Source organism: Corythoichthys intestinalis, chromosome 14, assembly GCF_030265065.1.
Source record: "Corythoichthys intestinalis isolate RoL2023-P3 chromosome 14, ASM3026506v1, whole genome shotgun sequence".
NCBI classification, from domain to species: Eukaryota; Metazoa; Chordata; class Actinopteri; order Syngnathiformes; family Syngnathidae; genus Corythoichthys; species Corythoichthys intestinalis.
The window spans coordinates 2,965,898-2,990,767 of record NC_080408.1 but is presented as its reverse complement, the minus strand read 5'-3'; the positions used below and the strand labels follow the sequence as shown (position 1 = coordinate 2,990,767).

Genomic DNA, 24,870 nt, shown 5'->3' with positions numbered 1-24,870 from the left:
TTTGCTATGGGTGACCATGCCGGGGGCATAAAGCCCAAGACAACGTAGCTCCGAGGATAATTAAGACACGCAAACCTCTCCACCACGATAAGGTGATGACTCACAGATTGCGTGTGAAGCGGTTGGGATGAAGATCAACACCTCGACATCCGAGACCATGGTCCTCAGTCGGAAAAGGGTGACGTGCCCTCTCCGGGTCGGGGATGAGATTCTGCCCCAAGTGGAGGAGTTCAGGTATCTTGGGATCTTGTTCAAGACTGATGGTAGGAGAGAGCGGGAGATCGACAGGTGGATCGGTGCAGCGTCTGCTGTGATGCGGACTGTCACCTCATGACTGAGGAGCAGACTCTTGTCTGACATGGATGAAGGACATTTGCGCTCTGGCTGTAAGTTGTTTCAGCTAGTATAGTGTATGTTTGTGTATTTATTTGCATTTAAGTTTACAGGTACAGTTTGTGGAGTTACGAGTGAGCGATTTGCTATGAGAATTTCAAATATGTTAGCATTCATAGCATTTAAGTTAATGGACTTCAGTTAGTTTGTGAGTTCACCCAACCAGTCTACATGTGCTCTGTGGATTTGAAGAAAGCCTTCGACCATGGCCCTCAGGGAGTCCTGTGGGGAGTACTTCGGGAGTATGGGGCACCAAGCCCCCTGGTAAGGGCTGTTTAGTCTCTGTACAACTGGTGCCAGAGTTTGGTCTTAATTGCCGGCAGTAAGTCGGATTCGTTCTCAGTGAGGTTTGGACTCCACCAAGGTTGCATTTTGTCACCGATTCTGTTCACAGCATTTAAGGACAGAATTTCTAGGCACAGCCGAAGTGTTGAGGGGTCCAGTTTGGTGGCCTCAGCATTGCATCTCTGCTTTTTGCAGATGATTTGGTGCTGTTGGCTTCATCAAGCCGTGATCTCCAATTCTTACTGGAGTGGTTCGCGTCTGAGTGTGAAGCGGTTGGGATGAAGATCAGCACCTCCAAATCTCAGACCATAGTCCTCAGTCGGAAAAGGGTGGCCTGCCCTCTCCGGGTTGAGGATGAGACCATGCATACAAGTGAGGAATTCAAGTATCTTGGGGTCTTGTTCACGAGTGACGGTAGGAGAGAGTGGGAGATCGACAGGTGGATCGCTGCATCGTCTGCAGTGATGTGGAGTCTGTACCGGTCTGTTGTGGTGAAGAGGGAGCTGAGCCAAAAGGCGAAGCTCTCGATTTACCAGTCGATCTATGTTCCTACTCTCACCTATGGTCACGAGTTGTGGGTTGTGACCGTAAGAACAAGATCCTGGATGCAAACCGCAAAAATAAGTTTCCTCTGCAGGGTGTCCGGGCTACTCCTTTGCATTGAGAGGAGCGAGTTGAGGTAGCTCGGGCATATGGTTCGGATGCTTCCCTGATGCCTCCCTGGAGAGGTGTTCCAGGCATGTCCTACCGCGGGAGGCCCTGGGGAAGACCCAGGACACACTGGAGAGACTATCTCTCGGCTGGCCTGTAAACACCTTGGGATCCCACCGGAGGAGCTGGTAGAACTGACAAGGGAGTGGGAGTCTGGGCTTCCCTGTTAAACCTGCTGCCCCTGCGACCCTATCCCAGCTACAGTAACAACGGGCAGGAGGCAGGCTACACACCCTAAACTGGTTACCAGCCAGTCGCAGATGGGTTAAATAGATCAAAAATAAAATTGTTCTGTTTATTTTTCATACCTTGCTGACAATCAAAACACCCTCCTGGGTATCTTCATTGGTGAATACGTCAAATACGTCCGTGCCGTCTCCACTAATGATTGTGAAACGCATCTCTGCATTCCTTCCCACATCTTTGTCTGTGGCTGTAATCCTCCCAACTTCAGTGCCAGCTCTGGATAGTTCAGGAACTCGCAACTGGTAGATGCCTTGAAAAAAACACACACAAAAAAATTGATCAAAATGTTTTTAAAACAGTGGTGGATGCTGGTGTTCTAATGAAGGGAAGCTCAAAATGTGTCCGCCTGTGAGTGCGTTGTGATGATGGAGAAGTTCAGTCAAGTCGAGTCTCCAAACACAAGCAGCTACAATGGAAAAAAACACCAGAAATAAGACTGATTTTTTTGCTAGTCCTTTTTAAAAAAGCAGGTGTCCCTCGGATGATTATGAAAATCTACAGTTCATCTCAGGACAACAGAATGAAAAACTGAAAAATGCCTCCCGTGGATGTTAATACGACAAGATCATTTGCTGTCAATCAAAAAGGGATGCAGACTCAGACAGATCATCCAATCATCAGGCAGAGACTTGAGCGTCCCATTATCCATAGACTCCTAGTACAGCTTCTGACAGGCGGGATAAACCCAGGCTTTAGCCAATGACTCGTCTCGTTTCGCTGTAGTGGAACAACGTACTCTCTTCTCTAGAGACGCGCAGATCTAACCTGTTTAAAGGACTGTAAAGCTGCACGAATGAATGAAACACAAGTCGTAACCAGTGATAAGAAGCTAATTTTGAACTAAAGTTGAGCAGGTTGTAACGCATATTTAGTCAATGACATGTACACACAACAGCATATATTTGTTCACTAATTTTTGGACAGTTTGCGGGAAGCTGAGCATCCTGAGAAATGTAAAACTATTGTAGCGTCATCAGTCACTGTCAACCCTGCAGTGATGCAGGCGACCCTCCTATTGGTGCTTTTGATGGGGCAACGCGACACTCCCATTGAGTGCGGACAAAAATAAACAGTAAAAAATGTGCTGCCAAGTCTTAAAAGCGCTAAACTGGTGTCAAAAGTGGGATGTAGGATGGCAACCACAATTGAGGAGAAACCAGGTGGTTGTCCTTCACCGAGACCGGCTCGCCCCCTTTCAATCCCGACCATCTCCATAGATGGAAACAAGGCTGGAGGAACAGACTGAGGACCCTCGGACGCCTCCAACGCCGGCTGGCAGAGAGCGTGCTAGGTGGCGCCGCAGACTTCCTTGCCATTTGGTGGATTACATTCTGGAAGCTGAGGACAACTAACCGGCTTCGTGGGGGGTGTGTAGCATCACCAGGAATACTGTCGGCAACGCAATGATGTGTCAGCGGGACGTTCCTATTGGTGCGTTTGATGCGGCAACGCGACACTCGCATTGGTGGGTTACTGGTAGGACCTGAGTGAGCGCGGAGAAACAGTAAAAAGTGAGCTAGACTTCTGTGCTAATTTACTAAAGCTAATTTCCGCTGCCAATTCTTGCAAGTGCTAGACTAAGTTTGTTTGTTTGCGCGTATGCGTGCGTTCATGGATTTGTAGGGGGGGGATTGGGGGGGTTGCGTCCGCGGGCTGTTGTGTGCTTTTTTGTCAGTTGAACGGAATTTATACAGTCAGGTCAGGAGGCTTGCTGGTCGGGAGGCCTGCAAGTCCCCTGCTACTGGTAACCTGTAATCCAGTACTACCTGTTCCAGGGTCGGGTTGATGGTGACTAAACTGTCTCACCCACTATCTCCTTCTGGAGATTGGTGTGGAGGGTGGCTAGACACCCTGATGAAATGAAAAGCAAGACCCATCTACAAGGGCGCTGGCTCAGGTTAGCCAACAGTGGCCATCCAGCTATAAGACAAGGACAATCTGTTGTAAAACCTACGACTCGAGGAACTTGCTGTCACTGTCCCAGCTTGCTAGGCCATGACAGATGAACCCCGGGTTTAAAGGGTGGGGCCAGGACTGTGCACACTATACTCCACCTTAAAACTCTATTGCGCAGGCTCGAAGAACATGCCCACATTCACGACGAACGGAATTTAACTGTAGCTAAACTAGAGATGTCCCAATCCGATATTTGGATCGGATCGGACGCCGATATGGGCAAAAAAATGCGCATCAGTATCGGATCGGAACACGGAAAAATTCCGATCCAGACTTCCGGTCCAGTTTTTTTTTTGAAAGTCCGGTCCGGGTTTTCCAGCGCACCGATTTACATAATCCATTCCAGTTTTTGCTTCGGTTTCCCTAAAAGCCGGTCCGCATTTAACGGCACACCTTCAACACACTACATTTACACTACCGCCTCCCAATTTACCGAGAGACTTCATCGGTAAAAATGTCAGCTGTGTGGGATCATTTCACCTTAAAGGACGACAAAGAAGAAGAGGCAGAGTGCAACATATGCCACAATAAAGTCAAGCGTAGTGGTAAAGCTGTAAGAGGTTTTAATACAACCAACCTAATCAAGCATTTAGCGACATACCACCACAAACAATATGACGAGTATGTTAAGAAAACCGAAGACAAAAAGAAAGGTCCTACGCAACTAACACTGGCAGAAACTTTTGCTATGCGTGACAAACTGGCACTCGACAGTCCCAAAGCCCAGGGCATAACAAGAGTCATTGCCGAAGAATTCATTCTGGATGACGAGCCATTATCTCACGTGAGTAAAGACGCACCATCCAACACTTAGAAACCACGGTACAACATGCCCAGCCGTCATCACATCCTTAGCGATTCAGCCGTGGAAGATTCGAGAACGATTCACAAACATCCAAATTCCGATTATTGAAATATGTCAAGTAAAGCGGAACTAATACACAGCTTGGTCTTCGGGACGCAATGCGGTCAGTTTCTCATTTACTTTCGGTACTTTCGGTGCAATGCGGTACTTTCGGGACCATAATGCTTGTCATAGACCCGGGTAATGCCAATGCTCAACTCACGGCTTTAGCTCAACTCATGCCGCTGGATAAATAACACAAGAATACCTGACTGCTGCTGACACCCGCTACAAACTACGTCAACGTCGTTTTACTGGAGATAATAGATATCATATGTAAAATAGAACTAGATGCTACACGACAGACTCGACTGCATTAGCAACATTGAAGTATTGAAAACCAGATGCGTTAGTACACAGCCGCCATCTTAAAGCAGGAGACTTCCCTAGTAGGCTGTTGTGAACCTTCCAAGCGAAGCTAATTAACTTTTTATCTAAAATACTCCTAAATCGGCAAAATCTTGACTTGAATCTATCTTCAAAACAGTTTTAAAACTTTGACATGTCGAAAGTAGACAGAAAGGAAATTATGGAATAACGGGAGCAATTTTAACAACTTTAACAGTTGATTCGCAAAATGAAATGAATTGAATGTAGTTTAAAGCTGCTGATACAGAATGGGGACTTGAGTATTTTATTTACTGTTTAAAAATGTTAACTTGATACTGAAATAGTCGTTTATTTAAGGCTTTTTATACAATTTTTGTAACTAATGCACGAAACATTAAAAGCATCTAATAGCTTGGGGGATTTGTGGGATTTTCCACTGAGGTTGTTGGTGTGTTTTGCTTTTTTAAGACTGTTTACAATATTATTTGCACGTTTTACTGACTGACTATGCCATTTCTGTTTGTTATTTATAATGTTTTGTGTTTGTCACTGAATAAACAGGTCAGTTTCTTGTTACCAACCATTGTGTGTTATTCAAACTTACCTAATTCAGCTGGCTAGTTGTTATCAAGAGTACTAAAACCTTTTTCAACATGAGGCTGACAACTAAGTAAGGAGGCTAAATAACTTTAAACTTTAACACATGCTCAGATAGTTCGGTATCGGTATCGGCCAGTATTGGTATCGGATCGGAAGTGCAAAACAATATCGGTATCGGATCGGAAGTGCAAAAACCTGGATCGGGACATCCCTAAGCTAAACTGTACTATTGTCCTTTGTGCATTTTTGGCCCATGTGTGTGTTTTTTTCCGTAAATATTGTCACAATAATCAACTTTGTGTTGATCTGATCACATAGTCTTCTCCGTTTTCCGCATGCGTGTCTAGAGATCGCGAGTGGACGGACCGCATGAGAGACGTATGCAGTGGGCATCGCAGGCGGTCCGCGTTGGAGCTGAGCATAGCACACACGGAGATAGTTGGATTTCAGGGTTAAAGCAATCGCCTCTGGTAATAGTCTCACTCTGGGTGAAGCGTGGTGGGTTGTCATTAACATCGGTAAGACTGATGTTAACCACTGTGGTCCCAGTGAGTCCTCCTCTATGTCCAGCCATGTCTTTAGCCTGGATCACCACTTGATAGATCTCCCTCTGCTCACGGTCCATGTCGGCCGGACCCAACGCTGTTCGGATGACACCTAGACAAAAATACATTAATCTTTTTCACATGGAAAGCTTGTCAGCTTATTAACTCACGGGCTGCCATTGACATTCATCCAAGTTAAAAGTCTATCGCTATCAATGGTGCTAAAACATGATCATTTTTAGTAGCTTCAATACAAACCTGTATTTGGGTCAACAGAGAAGTATGGTTGTCCTTTTTTAAGACTGTACACCAGTTTAGCGCTATTCCCATACATGTCGTCATCTGCGTCTGTAGCTGTCACGCAGAGGACTGATGTACCTGAAACATGTTCAGAAGACATACATTCATACAAAAAGAGAAGACTAATAGATAGTATTGGTGATCATATTTGGAAAGGTGAAAGATTAGTGCTCACCTTGGTGCAACGTCATTGACAGCTACAAATCAAGGTTGAAAGTTTGGTGTGATTAAATAGCTAAAACTAAGGGGAAGGCCAATCCAATGTTATCAGACTGGATTATTGGAATGGAGTATTTCTAGGTTTTGACAAAAAATCAATCAGGGTGCTGCAGCTAATCCAGAATGCTGCTGCCAGTGTCCAAACAAATACAGCTATACCTCAAGATATGAAATGAATTCGATCCGGCCTAGCTTTCATTTCATGATTTTTCTCAATAACAAATCGCATTTTACATGCGTATCGCTTAATTCATTCCAAGCGCTACTGAAACACCAAATTATATTTGCTGTACTCTGATTCACTGTCTTTATTTCTAATGCTTTGTCACCATCTAGTGGCGCATAAGTCTAGCCCATCCCACAGACGTTATCACATGACTACTCAAGCTCATAGCAAACACGGAGTGTTAAAAGACGAGCTAGCATTGCTTGCTAGCTATTTCACCTCGCTGTTATAACTTCCAAGAGTGAGTTATATTATTTTGTGCTTCATACCTTTGTGGCGTGTATATTTAGTTCCGTTACATTTATAGTTAAACGTAGTTACATTATAGCATAGCTGCGAGCGGGAATGACCTATTACAGTACGTATTATCTTTCTTTTCTACCATGAATAATATTTCGTAATATAAAGCGAAGAAAGCTTTGACAACTTTTTCTTGAAATGAATTTTTCGTGGACCGAAGCTTTCTTATCTCGAGGTAACACTGTACAAGGAAAGTATTTTACTCATTGTAAGAGCACTTCTTACTGCAGTTGTCGGTTTATGACTTTTTAAACGATAACTGACATACCAGTATTGCCCAACTCCAAAACTCTGATACCAATATAATACCGATATTGATATAAACAGGTAGTCCCCGGGTTGAGAACGAGTTCCATTTGCATGCTGGTGACGTAAACTGAATTTCCGCGTAAGTTGGAATTAACCCTTTGAAAACAACTTCCTCACTAAACGTGAAGTTGTTCACATTTAGTGAGGACAGAACAGTCACATTAATAAAGTAAAGTAAAAAATAAGATCCTGTGAGGTACAATAAGGTACTGTTTATGCAACTATAAAAACGAATGGAGGCAAAATGGCGAACGAGACTCCGGCGTCATAAAGTCGAAATCGCGTAAATCAAGTACATCGTAACCCAAAGACTACCTGTAAATACGGTCGTGGACTTGACATATTATGGCTAATTTTATTGTGATGAACCACTAGATGCTTTAATAAATATATATAAATATGTATAGTAACACCTTCAAAAGAACTAATGGAAAAAGTTTTGCTGAGCTTTATTTTGTATTTTATTACTTTTCTTAGTGACTGTTTCCTTCTGGCAAAGCAGTAGTTAAACAGTATGTGATGAGATTATAGTTAATTATTTTTCATTGATTGTTCGTTTTATTTGTACACCATGAATGCAATTGGTCTTTGTTCACTTAACTAATCCCAAGCGTCTTTGTTTGGACACATCTAGAAGTCATACTAAGCATAGCTGTATTGCTAAGTTGTGACCAGCCCATGTATAAAAGCTGCAGGCTCATACATGAACTTTTGAGCCAACATACAAATTGGCGATATTTTCTGACCATATTTTAAATGCTTTAGTCGGTTGAGATCATCAGCCACACAATAAATCGACATCTTACCGATATCAGAGTGTTCGGGTACGCTGCCGGTGTAAAATTCCTGGCTGAACTGAGGCTCATTATCATTGATGTCATGGAGTTTGACAACAAACTCTGTTTCTGCTTCCAAGGTTCGGCCTGTAATTTTGTTAACAACTGTTGCTCTGAGAATATAAAAGGCCTTCTCTTCCCGATCCAGGCGGCGCGTCGCGTGCAGGTCGCCGTTATTCTCGTTGATAATAAAGATGGTGCCCGCCCCCTCGCCAGAGAGAACATACTTGGCAAGACCTGTCCCTTTGTCTTGATCAGATTGGAGCTAGGGTACAGAGGAAAGAAAATTGGGTTAAGGGCTGTTTGGAGGGAGACATTTTATAAATTAAGTCATTCAAAGCTATTGCCTGTGTAAAAGGTCAAATCTATTTGTACTGGGATGGGCAAATGAATGCCCATGAATATCACTGATATAAAATGTTGTGTTTGAAGACACCAATAGCAGGTAATTCTGCGCCAGTTCCAGCGTCAGTTTGCCAGATTCACATGGCAATCACGCCTGCGAAACGTCAGTGCGCCAGATGGGGCCTGGATCATCAACCTGACAGTCCAAACGATAGGTTACCAATAGGGCTGTCAAAATTATCGCGTTAACGGGCGGTAATTAATTTTTTAAATTAATCACGTTAAAATATTTGACGCAATTAACGCACATGTCCCGCTCAGACAGTATTCTGCCTTTTGGTAAGTTTTACAGCAAGGCTTTTTGTGCTGTCTAACAGGGAACTCTTGTGGTCGCTTTGCGACATGGTTTATTGTTTTCTTGCCAGTTCAATATGGCTGCACGATGTCGCGGGCTGACGCCTACGTTGTAATGTTGTGCTTATTTGATCCTTGGACAAGTAAGTATGGTTGTTGTAAAGAATGTACATATTATGTTAGTAAGCGAAATGTTATATTTTTTGTATGAGACGCTTTATGTTTAGTGAACCTGTATAGCGCGCTAAGCTAACGTTGTTGCTAATGCAATGCTTGTTTACTTTTTTTTGTAGTTTTACGACGGTCTAAAGAGGACGATGGTTTGAGGCCATTTTATTAATAAATCAGATGAAAAAGGAAGAAGTCTGATTATTAAGGCGTCGTTCACTAGCCGTCTAGCTTTGGAAAAAGTAGACGCTTCGGAGTGAGGACAGCATAGACAGATTTAAATGACAGTAGAGCGAAATGCCCACTACAGTCCTTATGTACCGTATGTTGAATGTATATATCCATCTTGTGTCTTATCTTTCCATTCCAACAATTTATTTTACATAATATATATATATAATTTACAGAAAAATATGGCATATTTTATAGATGGTTTGAATTGCGATTAATTGCGATTAATTACGATTAATTAATTTTTAAGCTGTAATTAACTCGATTAAAAATTATAATCGTTTGACAGCCCTAGTTACCAACTTTTCCCGGGCGAACAGCGCAGACCGAAAGTACTCAAAATCTGATATTCAACGGTCGACGTTTGACGTCACAACTGCCCGCACCCTGAAGGTGGGCAGCCACGCTGCGACACTAAACAGGAGAACACATAGGATTGAGGACACAGCAGCTGGTAAGTGCTTTTTTTCAAAGTCATAATTGCGTTTTGAAGTCACTGCTTGATTGTTAAACAAGGTATTCAATTGAGCGGTAATAAAATGGCCAGTGTATTCAAGCAATCTGCCATGCTTTCAAGTTAAGTAATTCAAATTTGTTGCAGAACAACATATGGAGGGAGACAGCATTAACTTTGTATTGCTGTAAATGTTCAAATGTTGGAATACTGTTGAGGCCCCTGAGTCCCACTGCTCTTCCTTGTGTTTGCGTATGTGTGTCACTGCCTTGACTGCAGGACTGGACAGATGGGTGAGCCTGGGACCAGATGCCGGTGATTATCATCAACAGCTCACTTAAACCGGTCCTTGCCCTCGCATCCTCAAAGTTAACAACTCACCAACACGAGTTTGTGACAACAACTTTCAGCGAACAAACAGTCTTGTTATCCTGATACTGAGCTAATTTTTGTTCCCCCCGAGATCCTGTATTGCTTGCCTGCCAGAATGCCTGCCTGACCGTTCATCTGATCTATCACCGAACTTCCTACTGGATTCTTCGGACACTATCTGCCAGTCCCTCTCATCATCAATAAACTCTTGTTACCACTGCCAGTTTGCCTCCGTCTCTTCGGTTAGGTCCCCCGTTACCCCAGAAACTTAAAAAAAAAACAGCATAGCCATTTTCACACACACATATCCAGGGAAATTCCCAAGTAAGGTGACTCAAGTATTTTCACGCATGTAAAGATGTACCGAGAATGACACAGGTTGGACAGTTTCACAGACTTGTCCCATGTTGCGCACTGGCGATCTCTTTGCGGGGAGGGTTGCTGGCGCAATTTTATAACCCGGACATTACGCCATTTTTGATCAGCATTGGCTGTCACAATGTTGGTCAAATTGTGTTTTGTTCCAGCGAGAGTGTTCCTGGCGTCGTAACTGCAGCCAATTCAAGCTCATCAAGATTGTATTTAAGCCCAGGTTCTCTCCCGCTTAGGTTAGCATTATTGATCCCCGTTGACCTACTGTCACTCACGGACCCATTGTGTAATTCCTCCTTTTCTGCGATCGCGTGAATTTTTGTTTGTATTTAATAAACCCTTGAACGCGTCCCTCTGTTGTTTTTTGCTTTGAAGTACAACCTTGTTTCCGCTGTAGCGGACCCTAACATCGGCAACAAAATAAACCACACATTTCCAAAGATGGACATTGAACTTTCTTCCTTGGCTCTACTGTCACGGACCCATTGTGTTATTCCCCCTTTTCCATGATTGTGTGTATTTTTGTTTGTATTTAATAAACCCTTGACCGCATCCCTCCGTCGTTTTCTGCTTTGAAGTACAACCTTGTTTCCGCACTAGCAGACCCTAACATCGGCAACAAAATAAACCCCACATTTCCAAAGATGGACGATGGACTCTCTTCCTCGGCTCTACGATCCCGTAGCAATTTAATGTTTGTTTACCGCTTTTCGCTATAATGCGAAGAAAGACGGTGTGACGATCAGCCCGCCATTTTATTTACGTCATCAGTAGGGCTGTCAAACGATTAAAATTTTTAATCGAGTTAATTACAGTTTAAAAATTAATTAATTGTAATTAATCGCAATTCAAACCATCTATAAAATATGCCATATTTTTCTGTAATTTATTGTTGGAATGGAAAGATAAGACGAGACAATTATATACAGTACATCCAACATACGGTACATAAGTACTGTATTTGTTTATTATAACAATAAATCAACAAGATGGCATTAACATTATTAACATTCTCTTAAAGCGATCCATGGATTGAAAGACTTGTTGTTCTTAAAAGATAAATGTTAGTACAAGTTATAGAAATTTTATATTAAAACCCCTCTTAATGTTTTTGTTTTATTTAGGGCTGTCAAAATTAACGCGTTAACGAGCGGTAATTATTTTTAAAAATTAATCCCGTTAAAATATTTGACGCAATTAACGCACAAATGCCCCGCTCAAACATATTAAAAGGACAGCAAAGTGAAAAGTGTACTTGTTGTGTTTTTTGGAGTTTTGCCGCCCTCTGCTGGCGCTTGGCTATAGGCTTCAGCATCCATGAGCATTGTGTAAGTAATTATTGACCTCAACAATGGTGGGCTACTAGTTTATTTTTTGATTGAAAATTTTACAAATTTTATTAAAACGAAAACATGAAGAGGGGTTTTAATATAAAATTTCTGTAACTTGTACTAGTTATTATCTTTTATTTATTTTCTATGAATTTTTATAAATATTTATATATTTTATTTATTTATGTATTTATATATTTTATTTATTTTTTTAAATTTATCTTTTAAGACCTACAAGTCTTTCTATCCATGGATCGCTTTAACAGAATGTTAATAATGGTAATGCCATCTTGTTGATATATTGTTATAATAAACAAATACAGTACTTATGTACCGTATGTTGAATGTATCTGACTTGTGTCTTATTTTTCCATTCCAACAATAATTTACAGAAAAATATGGCATATTTTATAGATGGTTTGAATTGCGATTAATTGCGATTAATTACGATTAATTAATTTTTGAGCTGTAATTAACTCGATTAAAAATTTTAATCGTTTGACACCCCTAGTTTTATTACAATTTGTAAAATATTCAATCAAAAAATAAACTAGTAGCTCGCCATTGTTGATGTCAATAATTACACCATGCTCACTCATTGTGCTTAAACCCATAAAATCATTTGGACCCAAGCGCCATCATAGGGCGCCAAATACCAAAAAACAAGTAACAAGCGGACATTACACTGCTGTCATTTTCATCTGTTTGAGCGGGGCATGTGCGTTAATTGCATCAAATATTTTAACGTGATTAATTAAAAAAATTAATTAACGATAATTTTGACAGCCCTAGTCATCAGCCATCGTGCTGTGACCGGGGAATTTAACGCACACAGCTTCCCGGGAAAATCCCGGACATTATACTAAGACGCGACCCGTGAAATGTCCTTTGTAATCTCCGTGTCAGTCAACTTGGGAAATTTTTTTCACATACAACTGCTGCGCATTTAATACAACAATTTACCCGGTGTTTCGGCGTGTGTGAAAGGGGCTTATGTTGTTTTACAATCTAAAAATGGGTTATCTTGAATCTGGAGTTGCTTGTTCCAATTTAAATATTTTGTGAAAAAACAATGTTGTAATGTTATGGCGCATTAATACGTTAGCATTAATAAATGGCATGAAAAATAAATGTTGTCATTATTTTAATAGACAAACTTAATTTGTCATATTAACACATTACTGTGTGATACATTGAACAAAATGGACCACAAATTTAATACTAAAAATGATTTTGATACAAATCCTGCCCAGTGCTGGCCCTGACTGGACAACATGTTTGCCATATCTGGGCCATACATTAATTTGGTTTCTGCTACTTTGGGCCAGTTCTGGCCCAAACAGTTTGCTGATCCGGCAAGTGGATGCAAAAGACACGGGGCGGATCTGTTTTACAAAATTGGGCCTAAATTTGCAGTACATTTGGCCCATATCCGCTTCAGTAATATTTTGCTATCTGGGGATCTTTTTCCATATAACATTGCACTATCTGTATGTACTGTATTTTTTAATTAACGTTTTTGATTCCTGATTCTTTTTTTCGGTCATGTTTTTTGATTCATTTTTTCTCTTACCTTTCCAATGTACTGGTAGTCACTTCCCGTGTACTCTTCTTGCAGGAAAAATTGATTCCACAGCCAGCCTCGCTTCACTCTCCTGGGTAAATTCTTATCCGGGACGCCATTTGAGGCTATTTCCTGTGATGAATCTGCCCTTGATCCATTCAAAGATAAAGCAAGGCTTAGCCATAGAAGACCTACCAATAGGATTCTCATTTTTAGTGCAGTCGTCCAAGTAGCATCCCTTTAAATTGTGAAGAGTCAACGTTTTCACTGGAAAAATAAACAGAAAGATTTCTGGAAAAAAAACAATCAATAAAATACAAATCAACAAAAATCATGAGCAAACTGCTAGAGAAAACTGTATTAAATCCTCTTTTCATTGAGTAATTTAATGAGTAATTACCAACATGCCTATAGACCCTACTCACATGACGTCACAACCAAGCCTCCCCGCCATATCGTCCGTCAACTTGTCGTGTTGACGCATTACCGCTATATAAATTCCTCCTATTATGGCGTGTTTTTCTGCTCGTTAACATTCATAATCAAAATGGTGAAGGCGTGTGTGGCGGTTGGTTGCAATTAGGGCTGTCCCAAACGACTAATTTTCTCCCGATTAGTCAGCCGACTATTTTTACGATTAGTCGACTAATCTAATAATTATTTTTTTGTTTTGTTTTGTTTTTTTTACTAATTTAGCAATGAAATTTTTGTTGACACTTAGCAATTCACAAAAAACATATTGGAACACTCAAATTATTTATTAAAGTACAAATAAACACGTAAATAACAATAATAAATCACAAATAAACAATGAGTTCAAATGCTGATAGAATTAACTAGTGTAGCATCCCGATTGAAAAGATGGTCTCTTAAACTGATGGTTTACAACTTTTATTCCATCCTTGATGTGAACACACTGTAAGAGCTACGGTGCACACAAATAAAGCAACAAAATTAGAAATTAACAAAAACTTTTCACCTTTTTCCTTTTAAACCTTATTTATATATCAATGAATTGCCTATATGAATTGCCTTTACCTTAATTTATTACCTTATCATTGACAATCTCTCCCTTGAGTGCAATCACTGTATATACTGTATATATTTATGACCTTTTAACCTTATATAATTTTCTATACCATAAAATAAACCATAACATGAAATAAACCTTTCAATTAGCATTAAGAACAATACTAATAGCACTTATAGGCCCATTGTCAATGAAACATTATTATTTAGTAAGGCGACAGCACCCTCTGGTGTACAAAAAAAAAAAAAAAAAAAAAAATACAAACTGCGTGAAGGCGCATGAAGTGTTTATTCACGGCCGACGTGCAGCCAAGCTTGGCATTGAAGAGACAGGACAGAAGAGTGTACTCTCCTTTGTTTCTATGAAATAAGGCAATGTTTTGGACACTCTGGTGCGCTTTTTTTGGCTTTGTGCCGCTTTCCCCGCTTGCAAACAGAGCATCCGACATTCTAACTTTCCACGCATATATTTTTTTAACCCTTCATTAACCGTCGACGGGATGTTGTGCTCGTCGACGGATTTACGTCATCGATGACGTCGACTATGTCGACTCGTCGGGACAGCTCTAGTTGCAATAACAGAGAAGATAGACGGAGAGACTTGAAGTTCTACCGTATTCCAAGAGACCCGGAGAGGAGAGCGAGATGGACTGCTGCAATTCGACGAGACAACCGGGCTCCAAACGATTACCACGGATTATGTAGTAGTCATTTTATATCTGGTAAGATGCATTTAATATTTATTTAGAGGGTTTTGGGCTGACAACCACAATTAAGATTATTGCGAGGCTAATCGCCGACAACATACAGTTTCAAATTCAAGATGCTTATTTCTTTCACCATCATTACATTTTGAATAATATTTAGCTGGTACCAAGTGAAAGAAGCTGGCCTCGTCTACGGATCATCAATTAAACAGGTGTGTCCAAACCTTTTGCTAAGAGGGCCAGATTTGGTGTGGTAAAAATGCGGGGGGCTACCTTGGCTGATTTACATAGAACAATATATTTAAACAAATTTTAGCAAGCCCTTCTGTGTGTCACATTTGCTTATTATTTTTTTTTAATTCATAATTTCAACAGTCTCGTCTTTGTGGCGTTCTCTTTCGACACTCGGGCTCTTGCGAAATACCGCTGCTGTGAAATGAAACTAGCTTCAAGTTGCTATAATTTCTCGCTGCGTATCTTCCCTGTAATGTTGTCGTACATGTCAGCGTGTCTTGTTCGGTAATATCATTATCGCGTCACTTCAAACTCTTTGAAAACAGCCACTGTCTCTTTGCAAATGAGGCAGACACAGTTGTTGCGTGTTTTATTGAAGAAATAGTCCAATATCCACCTATCCTTGAAGCGTCGGCCATCGCAGTCAACTTTTTTTTTTTTTTTTTTTGATTGTCGCCATTTTAGAAATCACACAGGGTAATGTTGCTTAGAGTGCTGCTCTTAAAGTTTTTCAAACTTTCGTGAGAATAGGCTGATTTTGTGTGGACAAGATAGTTGTAGATATCAGGGTAGCAGATGTCAGGCAGAGAGGGCGAAGACAGCGGGTCGAAAAATATCGATTTAGGCATCAAATATGGATCTGGCGAATGGATAGACTGAAGATTTTTCCACATAACGCTTTTTATGCAACGCATCCAATGAGTTTACAGCGTCTGAAAGCACCGGGGCTTCCATGAATTGCACTTATATTGCCCGACAAATTGAAACCATTGAGAATACGGATAAACAAAGACGGACAATATGGCGGCCGGATACAGCTACATGTCATTCTGTGACGTTGGTTAGTAGGGTCTATAGCAGGCGTGTCCAAAGTCCGGCCCGGGGGCCAAATGCAGCCCGTGGTCAAATTTCATCCGGCCCCCAGCCTCTGTCATAAAATCAATAACGTCTGGCCCGCACACAGACTGAACAAATTGGTCAGCAGTACTGCTACCAGCATATGAAGTATCTTACACACTAAATGCTGCTCCTCATTTACCCACGAAAAGGCAGCAGCACTCTAAGCAACATTCCCCCGTGTGACCCTTTACTCCCAATTTTCTAAAATGGCGACAATCAACAAAAAAAGAAAGTTGACTGCGACGGCCAACGCTTCAAGGATAGGTGGAAATTGGACTATTTCTTCACTAAAATACGCAACAACTGTCTACAGTCGCTGTTTTTAAAGAGTTAAATGTGAGGCGATATTCCCGAACAAGACACGCTGACATGTACGGCAAGATTACGGGGAAGATGCGTAGCGATTCGCGAGAAATTGAAGCAAGTTGAAGCTAGTTTAATTTCACAGCAGCAGTATTTCGCAAGAGCCCGAGAGTCGAAAGAGAACGCCACAAAGGCTAGATATACTGCCAAACGATTCCGTGGAATTGAGATTGTTGAAATGTATTCATTTAAAAAAATAATAAAGCATATGTGACACACAGAATGGCTTGCTAAAATTTGCTTAAATATATTGTTGTACATAAAGGACGTCAGCCAAGGTCGGCCCCTGACATTTTTACCACACCAAATTTGGCCCTCTTTGCAAAACGTTTGGACACCCCTGGTCTATAGAGTAGGATACTCAACTTCTACAGCACTCACACATATGACAGATGATTGGCTATCTGACATGGACCAACAGAACGTAACAGGAGCAGTACTATTAGATTTTAGTGCCGCTTTCGGTGTCATCGACCACAATATATTATTGAAAAAACTTAGGAGCTATGGCTTTACTTCATCTGCTATAGCTTGCTAACTAGCTTCTCAAATGCACAACAAATACAATGTGGAATTCCGCAAGGTTCTTCATTAGGACAAATAGCTATTTCATATGAACAGCAACTGACCTGACGATCAGTTAAGGTTGTAGAATTCCAATTTAATACCGCTACTATACGAATTAAAAAAAAAAAAAAAAAAAAAAAGCCGAATTCATGAAAAAAAGCGTACTAAAAAAATGGATAGATTTGAAATAAGTGAGCAAAAATCCTACGGAATCAGACGGTGGAAAAAAACTTATTTTACTTACTCACTAATTTCTCAAACCACTTAATGGAAGATAAATTATCACAAATTTTAAAACAAAATAGAAACATAATACATGTTGTGTGTGTTTATGATACACAAAATGATTGTTCACGTAATAACAATTACTCTTTACAAAAGTACTATTTTGTTTCAATTTTCGGCACTAAAACAGCCTAATGGGACATACTTTACATATGTGAGTGTATGTAGCCAGTAGCCACTTACCAGATTTAGCCAAGGGTTTGTCCTGAACAGACCTCTCAATCACTTTTATCAGTTGACTCACTTCAACTTCACTTTTCTTTGTTTCACTTCATGTCACAGCACTTTTCCAAACCCCTCACAGCTCAGGCCCACCCCCATCACACACACGTTCAAACACTATCGTGGAACTTCCGTTTACATTACAGAGTTGCATCCATTAATTTTTTGGGCTCCCGATTCCAACACCTGTACTGTTCTGATACTACATAAAATAAATAAATAAATAAAAATTAGGAGTTTAACAGTACACGCAAGTCACGGTTCAGTAAGTACCTTGGTACAAGGGTCACGGTTGGGTACGGGTTGGGTACAACAGGGAAAACAAAAAAGCTTTTTTTTGTTTTTTTTTAAAAATCACAGCATTTAAAAGTTTTTTTCTATTGGCTAAAACTAAAAAGCAGTTCTAATTAAAGTGCAAAATGAATAAAAGAAAACATAAATCTTGTGAATTTGTGTGTTTATTGCTGTTACATTGTTTAATTCACAGATTATGTGATAAAATACACAACACACCCTTTTTGTAAGGATCCACTGAGGTAACAGTTAATGTCAGATAGCATTTATTTACCCCGGTTCACTACATTTCTCAGTTTAATTAACGTTTACAGCAGTGTTGTTAATCTTACTTCAAAAAAGTAATTAGTTACAGTTACAGTGCAATCAAAAAGTCTCTGAAACTTTTGGAATTTCTCACATTTCTGCATGAAATCACCATCAAATGTGATCTGATCTTTGTCAAAATCACACAGATGAAAAAACAGTGTTTGCTTCAACTCAAACCACCCAAACATTTATAGGTTTTCATATTTCATTGAGGATAATTTGCAACTAATGACAGACGGGGGAAAAATAAGTCAGTGAACCATCACATTTAATATTTTGTGGTTCTCCCTTGGCAGCAATAACTTCAACCAGACGCTTCCTGCAGCTGCAGATAAGTCTAGCACATCGATCAGGACTAATCTTGGCCCATTCTTCCCACAAAACTGCTGTAGTTCAGTCAGATTCCAGGGATGTCTGGCACGAATCGCTGTCTTTAGGTCATGCCACAGCATCTCAATGGGGTTCAAGTCTGGACTTTGACATGGCCACTCCAGAATGTGTATTTTTTTCTTCTGAAACCATTCTGAAGTTGATTTACTTCTGTTTTGGATCACTGTCTTGTTGCAGCATCCATCCTCTTTTTAGCTTCAGCAGTGTGACAGACGACCTCAGGTTTTCCTGCAAAACATTGTGATAAACCTTTGAAATTATTCTTCCGTCTAGGCCCCGAGCAAGCAAAACAGCCCCAAATCATCATACTCCCTCCACCATGCTTCACTGTTGGATTGAGGTGTTGTTGTTGGTGAGCTGTTCCATTTTTCCTCCACATATGACGTTGGGTGTTACTCCCAAATAATTCAACTTTGGTTTCATCAGTCCACAAAATATTTTGCCCAAACTTATGTGGAGTGTGCAAGTGCCTTTTTGCGAACATGAAACGAGTGACAATGTTTTTTAGAGAGCAGTGGCTTCCTCCGTGGAGTCCTTCCATGAACACCATTCTTGGCCATAGTTTTACATATGGCTGATGTGTGCACAGAGATATTGGATTGTGCCAGTGATTTCTGGAAGTCTTTAGCAGACACTCGAGGTTTCTTTTTTACCTCTCTGAGTATTCTGCGCTGAACTCTTGGCGTCATCTTTGGTGGATGGCCACTCCTTGGGAGAGAAGCAACAGTGCCAAACTCTGTCCATTTTCTCTGACTGTCGATTGATGAACATCCAGACTTTCAGAGATAGTTTTGTATTCTCAGCTTCACACAAATCAACAATCTTTGATCGCAGGTCTTCAGACAGCTCTTTTGACCGAGCCATGGTGCACATCAGACAATGCTTCTCATCAAGACAATTCTCTCCAGGTGTGTGTTTTATAGTGGGCAGGGCAGCTTTAAACCACTCATCAGTGATTGGTCACACACCCGACTTAAATTGTTTGGTAAAAATTGGTTTCAATTGCTCTTTAAGTCTCCTTAGGCAGAGGGTTCACTTACTGCATTTTGACTATAAGTCATAGTTTTTTTTTCATAGTTTGGCTGGGGGTGCGACTTATACTCTGGAGCGACTTTTATGCGAAATTATTAACACATTATTATATGATTTCACATGTTATTTTGGTGTTTTGGAGTGACACTGATGGCTTGGTAAACTTGATAGCATGTTCTTTATGCTATAGTTATCTGAATAACCCTTAATAGCTATGTTACATTAACATAGCTATAACGGCCACGTTTGCAGTAAGGCTGCAGCTATCGATTATTTTAGTTGTTGATTAATCAATGAAGTAGTTAGTTCGAACAATCGAGTAATCGGATAAGGAACATAAAAAAATCAAAATACCTGAGTATAAAAAAAATAAATAAATGACGATCTATGTACAACAAAGAACAATTTGCTAAAGTCCGCTAGCTTAAATGCTATAGTAACGTTTTTATATTTTTATTTTTTACAATGCTCTTAACAAATGGTCCAGACACTTATTCCCACCTAATAAAAAAAAAAAAAAGCAAAATATACCTATGACCTAAATTACAAATGCATTAAAAAAAATCAGCTCACACAAAAACTTATGTTGGTCTTAACAGGGAGCAGCTGGATTCAGCCACGTGAAATGAAGCAGACTAGAGGGTAGTGTAGCCACCCAAATCAATAAAGCTAATGCAAACACTTTCAAAACAAACCATTACAACGCCACTTGAAACGAATACTCGAAGCAGCAAAATTTTATTTGAATCTTTTTCCTAATCGAATACTCAAGTTAATCGATTAATCGTTGCAGCACTAGTTCGCATTTCGTTGCTCATGCATCATGTAACATTATCATACTATACATTTATTCAGCATGTTGTTCACTATTGTATTTTTATTTTAAATTGCCTTTCTAGATGACATACCTGTTCTATGTGTTGGATTTGATCAAGTAAATTTCCCCCCAAAATGCGACTTATAGTCCCAAAAAAATGCGGTACTTATTTTTCTCCCTTTTGTCATTGTTTGCACGCTATCCTCATTAAAATATGGAAACCTATAAATGTTTGGGTGGTTTTAGTTAAAGCAGACACTGTTTTCACATCTGTGTGATTTTGACAAAGATCAGATCACATTTGATGGTGACTTTATGCAGAAATGTGAGAAATTTTAAAAAGTTCAGATACTTTTTCATACCACTGTGTGTATCTCTTTTCAATGCTAAATCTGAATAAATACATTGAAAACACACATAAGAAAAAAAAAAAAGTGTTTTTTTGTCGGTTCTACTTCCCGGTTTTTCACTTATCGCGAAACGAGGGCTCCCTGTAACGATGATGTCATTTTAGTGCCGTATCATTACCACAACACTCTTAGAAATACAAACTTCAACTCACCCCAATTAAACATAAAAGCACAAGAACTTTTCCTAAAATTGATATAGGCTCCTCTGGACTTTCATTAGTTAAACGCCAGGAAACAGACACCTCTGGGACACCCGAATGAACCTTGAAAGTGATACCGTGCCAGCCAGAAAGGGAAGTACATTCCTGTCAGGAAGTGGTGAAAAGTGGGCAAGGCCATCTTTTTTGTCTGATGGGGAATTATCTCTAAATCACTCAGCATCATGAGCAAAAAGTAAAATGCTCACACATCCTGTTTGTCAGCCGGGCAGGTCCGGCATTGTTTAAAATATACCTATTAAACATTCAAATTTGGGCATATAAATTCTAATGAGGTAACTTTTCATTTTCTAACCCTAACCCAAATCTGTCACTCCTGTTAAGAAAAAAATGTCATTCTTTTAAAATTCAACTTCTCCAATGAGGTCAGGAAACAGACACTTTCTGGGGAGTTGGTTTTGTCCAACGTGTCCTTGAAATGGACGCAATGACAGACAAAACAGGATGAGTCAGTAGTGATAAAATGGGAAAAGCCACATATTTGTTTGCAAACTCATCGGCTGCCGTTGACGGCACTAGATGTTCAAACCAGGGAAGTTAGAGGGGTGCTGGCGGGCGCACTCAGGCCTGGCCCACAATCAAACTCGACTGCATATTAACAGTCACATTAAGAAGGGTCAATATTTTTAACATTTTGGATGGAAATCCCAAGTTTAAATTGGTCCAGGGCAAAAGGGCAAGAATGTGAACACCATGTAGTGACGTTGTGTGCACATGTTCGCATACTATTCATAGGCGGAGTTTGACTTTTGGGGCAGGGGGGGCACAACATGTTGATGACCCCGAAACGCAGTGTCAGCAATAAAATTAACTTAAAAGAATATTTATAGTAATAAGTTGACAATGAGCGTTTTTAGTTTTCCATCATTCTTGAGGGGAATTCTAAATCAGGCTGCTAAGGAAATAATTTTCACCAAGATCGTCATCTGTTGAATATGGTACGCCCGCCGGTGTCTAGCCAATGTAGTTACCCCAGTTTAAAATTGTATCCCCTGGGCGGAGCCATATGGAGGTAGATTTGTGTTTTTGTTATTCAATCAAAAAAAAAAGTTGCTTCAATTAAAAAAAAAAAAAAAAAGATGCTTCAATCAAAACATATTTTCAACCCCAAAAAAGTCACTTCAATCAAAAAAAAAAAAGTGTTTGAATGCAAAAATAAATTTGAATCTCAAATGCACATGAACACTATTTTTATTTTATTTATATATATATTTTTTGGGGGGGGGGATTGAAGTCAAGCTGTTTTTGATTGAAATTAAGTTTATTGTTTTTATTGAAAAAACTTTTTCGATTGAAGTAATGCTGATTTGTGTTTGGGCCACATTTTGGCAAGGACATTTTTGTCTTTATTATTCAGTTAAAAAATAAATTGTTTAGAAAAAATATATATTTTCAAAAAGAAAAATCACTTCAATCAAAAAAAGAAAAATTTCAATCATGGAAAAAGTTTTTGAATGCGAAAAAATATTGGCGATTTGAACTCTTAATTTTTCATCGAAAAAGTTTTCTTTGATTGTAGCAATCCTTTTTGTTTTTGGGCCATATTATGGATAGGACATTTGTGTCCTAAATCATTTAATCCCCCCAAAAGTTGCTTCAATCCCCCCCCCAAATATTTTCAATCAAAGAAAAAAAATCATTTGAAAAATAAAATTGCTAGTCACGTGATATGTTCGAAAAATAATTTTGACCCATTATAAAAATATATATTTTTTGTTCATTTCATTCATTTTTGTTGCAGTTTTATTGCTTTACAACTTTTATATACAGTGGGGCAAATAAGTATTTAGTCAACCACTAATTGTGCAAGTTCTCCCACTTGAAAATATTAGAGAGGCCTGTAATTGTCAACATGGGTAAACCTCAACCGTGAGAGAATGTGGGAAAAAAAAAAAAACTAAAAATCACATTGTTTGATTTTTAAAGAATTTATTTGCGAATCATGGTGGAAAATAAGTATTTGGTCTATACCAAAAGTTCATCTCAATACTTTGTTATGTACCCTTTGTTGGCAATAACGGAGGCCAAACGTTTTCTGTAACTCTTCACAAGCTTTTCACACACTGTTGCTGATATTTTGGCCCATTCATCCATGCTGATCTCCTCTAGAGCAGTGATGTTTTGGGGCATTCATTTGGCAACACGGACTTTCAACTCCCTCCACAGATTTTCCATGGGGTTGAGATCTGGAGACTGGCTAGGCCACTCCAGGACCTTGAAATGCTTCTTACGAAGCTACTCCTTTGTTGCCCTGGCTGTGTGTTTGGGATCATTGTCATGCTGAAAGACCAAGCCACGTCTCATCTTCAATGCCCTTGCTGATGAAATCTCTCGATACATGGCCCCATTCATTCTTTCCTTTACACAGATCAGTCGTCCTGGTCCCTTTGCAGAAAAACAACCCCATGCTTCACAGTGGGTATGGTGTTCTTCGAATGCAATTCAATATTCTTTCTCTTCCAAACACGAGAACCTGTGTTTCTACCAAAAAGTTCTATTTTGGTTCCATCTGACCATAACACATTCTCCCAGTCCTCTTCTGGATCATCCAAATGCTCTCTAGCGAACCGCAGACGGGCCTGGACGTGTACTTTCTTCAGCAGGGGGACACGTCTGGCAGTGCAGGATTTGAGTCCCTGGCAGCGCATTGTGTTACTGATAGTAGCCTTTGATACTGTGGTCCCAGCTCTCTGTAGGTCATTCACTAGGTCCCCCCGTGTGGTTTTGGGATTTTTGCTCCCCGTTCTTATCATCATTTTGACGCCACGGGGTGAGATCTTGCATGGAGCCCCAGATCGAGGGAGACTATCAGTGGTCTTGTATGTCTTCCATTTTCTAATAATTGCTCCCACAGTAATTTCTTTACACCAAGCGTTTTACCTATTGCAGATTCAGTCTTCCCAGCCTGGTGCAGGTCTACAATTTTGTCTCTGGTGTTCTTCGACAGCTCTTTGGTCTTGGCCATAGTGGAGTTTGGAGTGTGACTGACTGAAGTTGTGGACAGGTGTCTTTTATACCGATAATGAGTTGAAACAGGTGCCATTTATACAGGTCACGAGTGGAGCCTCATTAGACCTTGTTAGAAGAAGTTAGACCTCTTCGACAGGCACAAATCTTGATTGTTTGTAGGTGACCAAATACTTATTTTCCACTCTAATTTGGAAATAAATTATTTTAAAATCAAACAATGTGATTTTCTGTTTTTTTCCCCACATTCTGTCTCATGGTTGAGGTTTACCCATGTTGACAATTACAGGCCTCTCTAATCTTTTTGAGTAGGAGAACTTGCACAATTGGTGGTTGACGAAATACTTATTTGCCCCACTGTATATAGGAAAGTCAATTACATGCAATGGCACTTTTCGGCCACCAGGGTGCGCCTGCCCCCCCTTAAAATCCACTTTTGCTATTGTTAGATATACGCTGAAACGCATGAAAAAATTCACTCCTCCATTAACAGAAGTGTAATCACAGTTAAGCCGAGACCTAGTTTGTGTGAGTGTTTCCGTTCTTTTCACTATGGTCTTCCCTGCAGGGGTTGATTACAGTGGATTATAATCAATTAAGTTGATTTAAGCGTACAGCACGTACGAGTATGCCTTTGTCCTCCGGTCCATCTTTGCACAGATGGTAGAGAGGCGCGCTTTGGAGAAGCACGACTTAATCCCTCCAACACATGGTGGGCTTAATCGGAGCAACTTGAGTGTTTGTGCGCTGCAAATGTTCTAAACTAATGTTAAAA

The 24,870-nt window shown here is 40.1% G+C and overlaps 1 protein-coding gene across 4 annotated transcripts in view; it reads right to left on the bottom strand.

Annotated features, from left to right (window-relative positions):
• LOC130929558 (cadherin-6-like) overlaps positions 1 to 24,870 on the bottom strand; it is a 127,502-nt gene that overhangs the window by 6,676 nt on the left and 95,956 nt on the right. For 2 of the 4 annotated variants that reach the window (XM_057856791.1, XM_057856794.1), the window contains exons 1-6: positions 17,620 to 17,680; positions 13,361 to 13,618; positions 8,131 to 8,425; positions 6,229 to 6,348; positions 5,909 to 6,082; positions 1,698 to 1,885 (exon numbers count right to left, since the gene is read on the bottom strand). In XM_057856791.1, the coding sequence (XP_057712774.1) occupies positions 1,698 to 1,885; positions 5,909 to 6,082; positions 6,229 to 6,348; positions 8,131 to 8,425; positions 13,361 to 13,561 (978 nt within the window). In that variant the 5' untranslated portion in view covers positions 13,562 to 13,618; positions 17,620 to 17,680. Of the gene's footprint in view, positions 1 to 1,697; positions 1,886 to 5,908; positions 6,083 to 6,228; positions 6,349 to 8,130; positions 8,426 to 13,360; positions 13,619 to 17,619; positions 17,681 to 21,062; positions 21,169 to 24,870 lie in introns of those variants that run through there. The other 2 variants (XM_057856793.1, XM_057856792.1) reach the window with 2 other exon arrangements.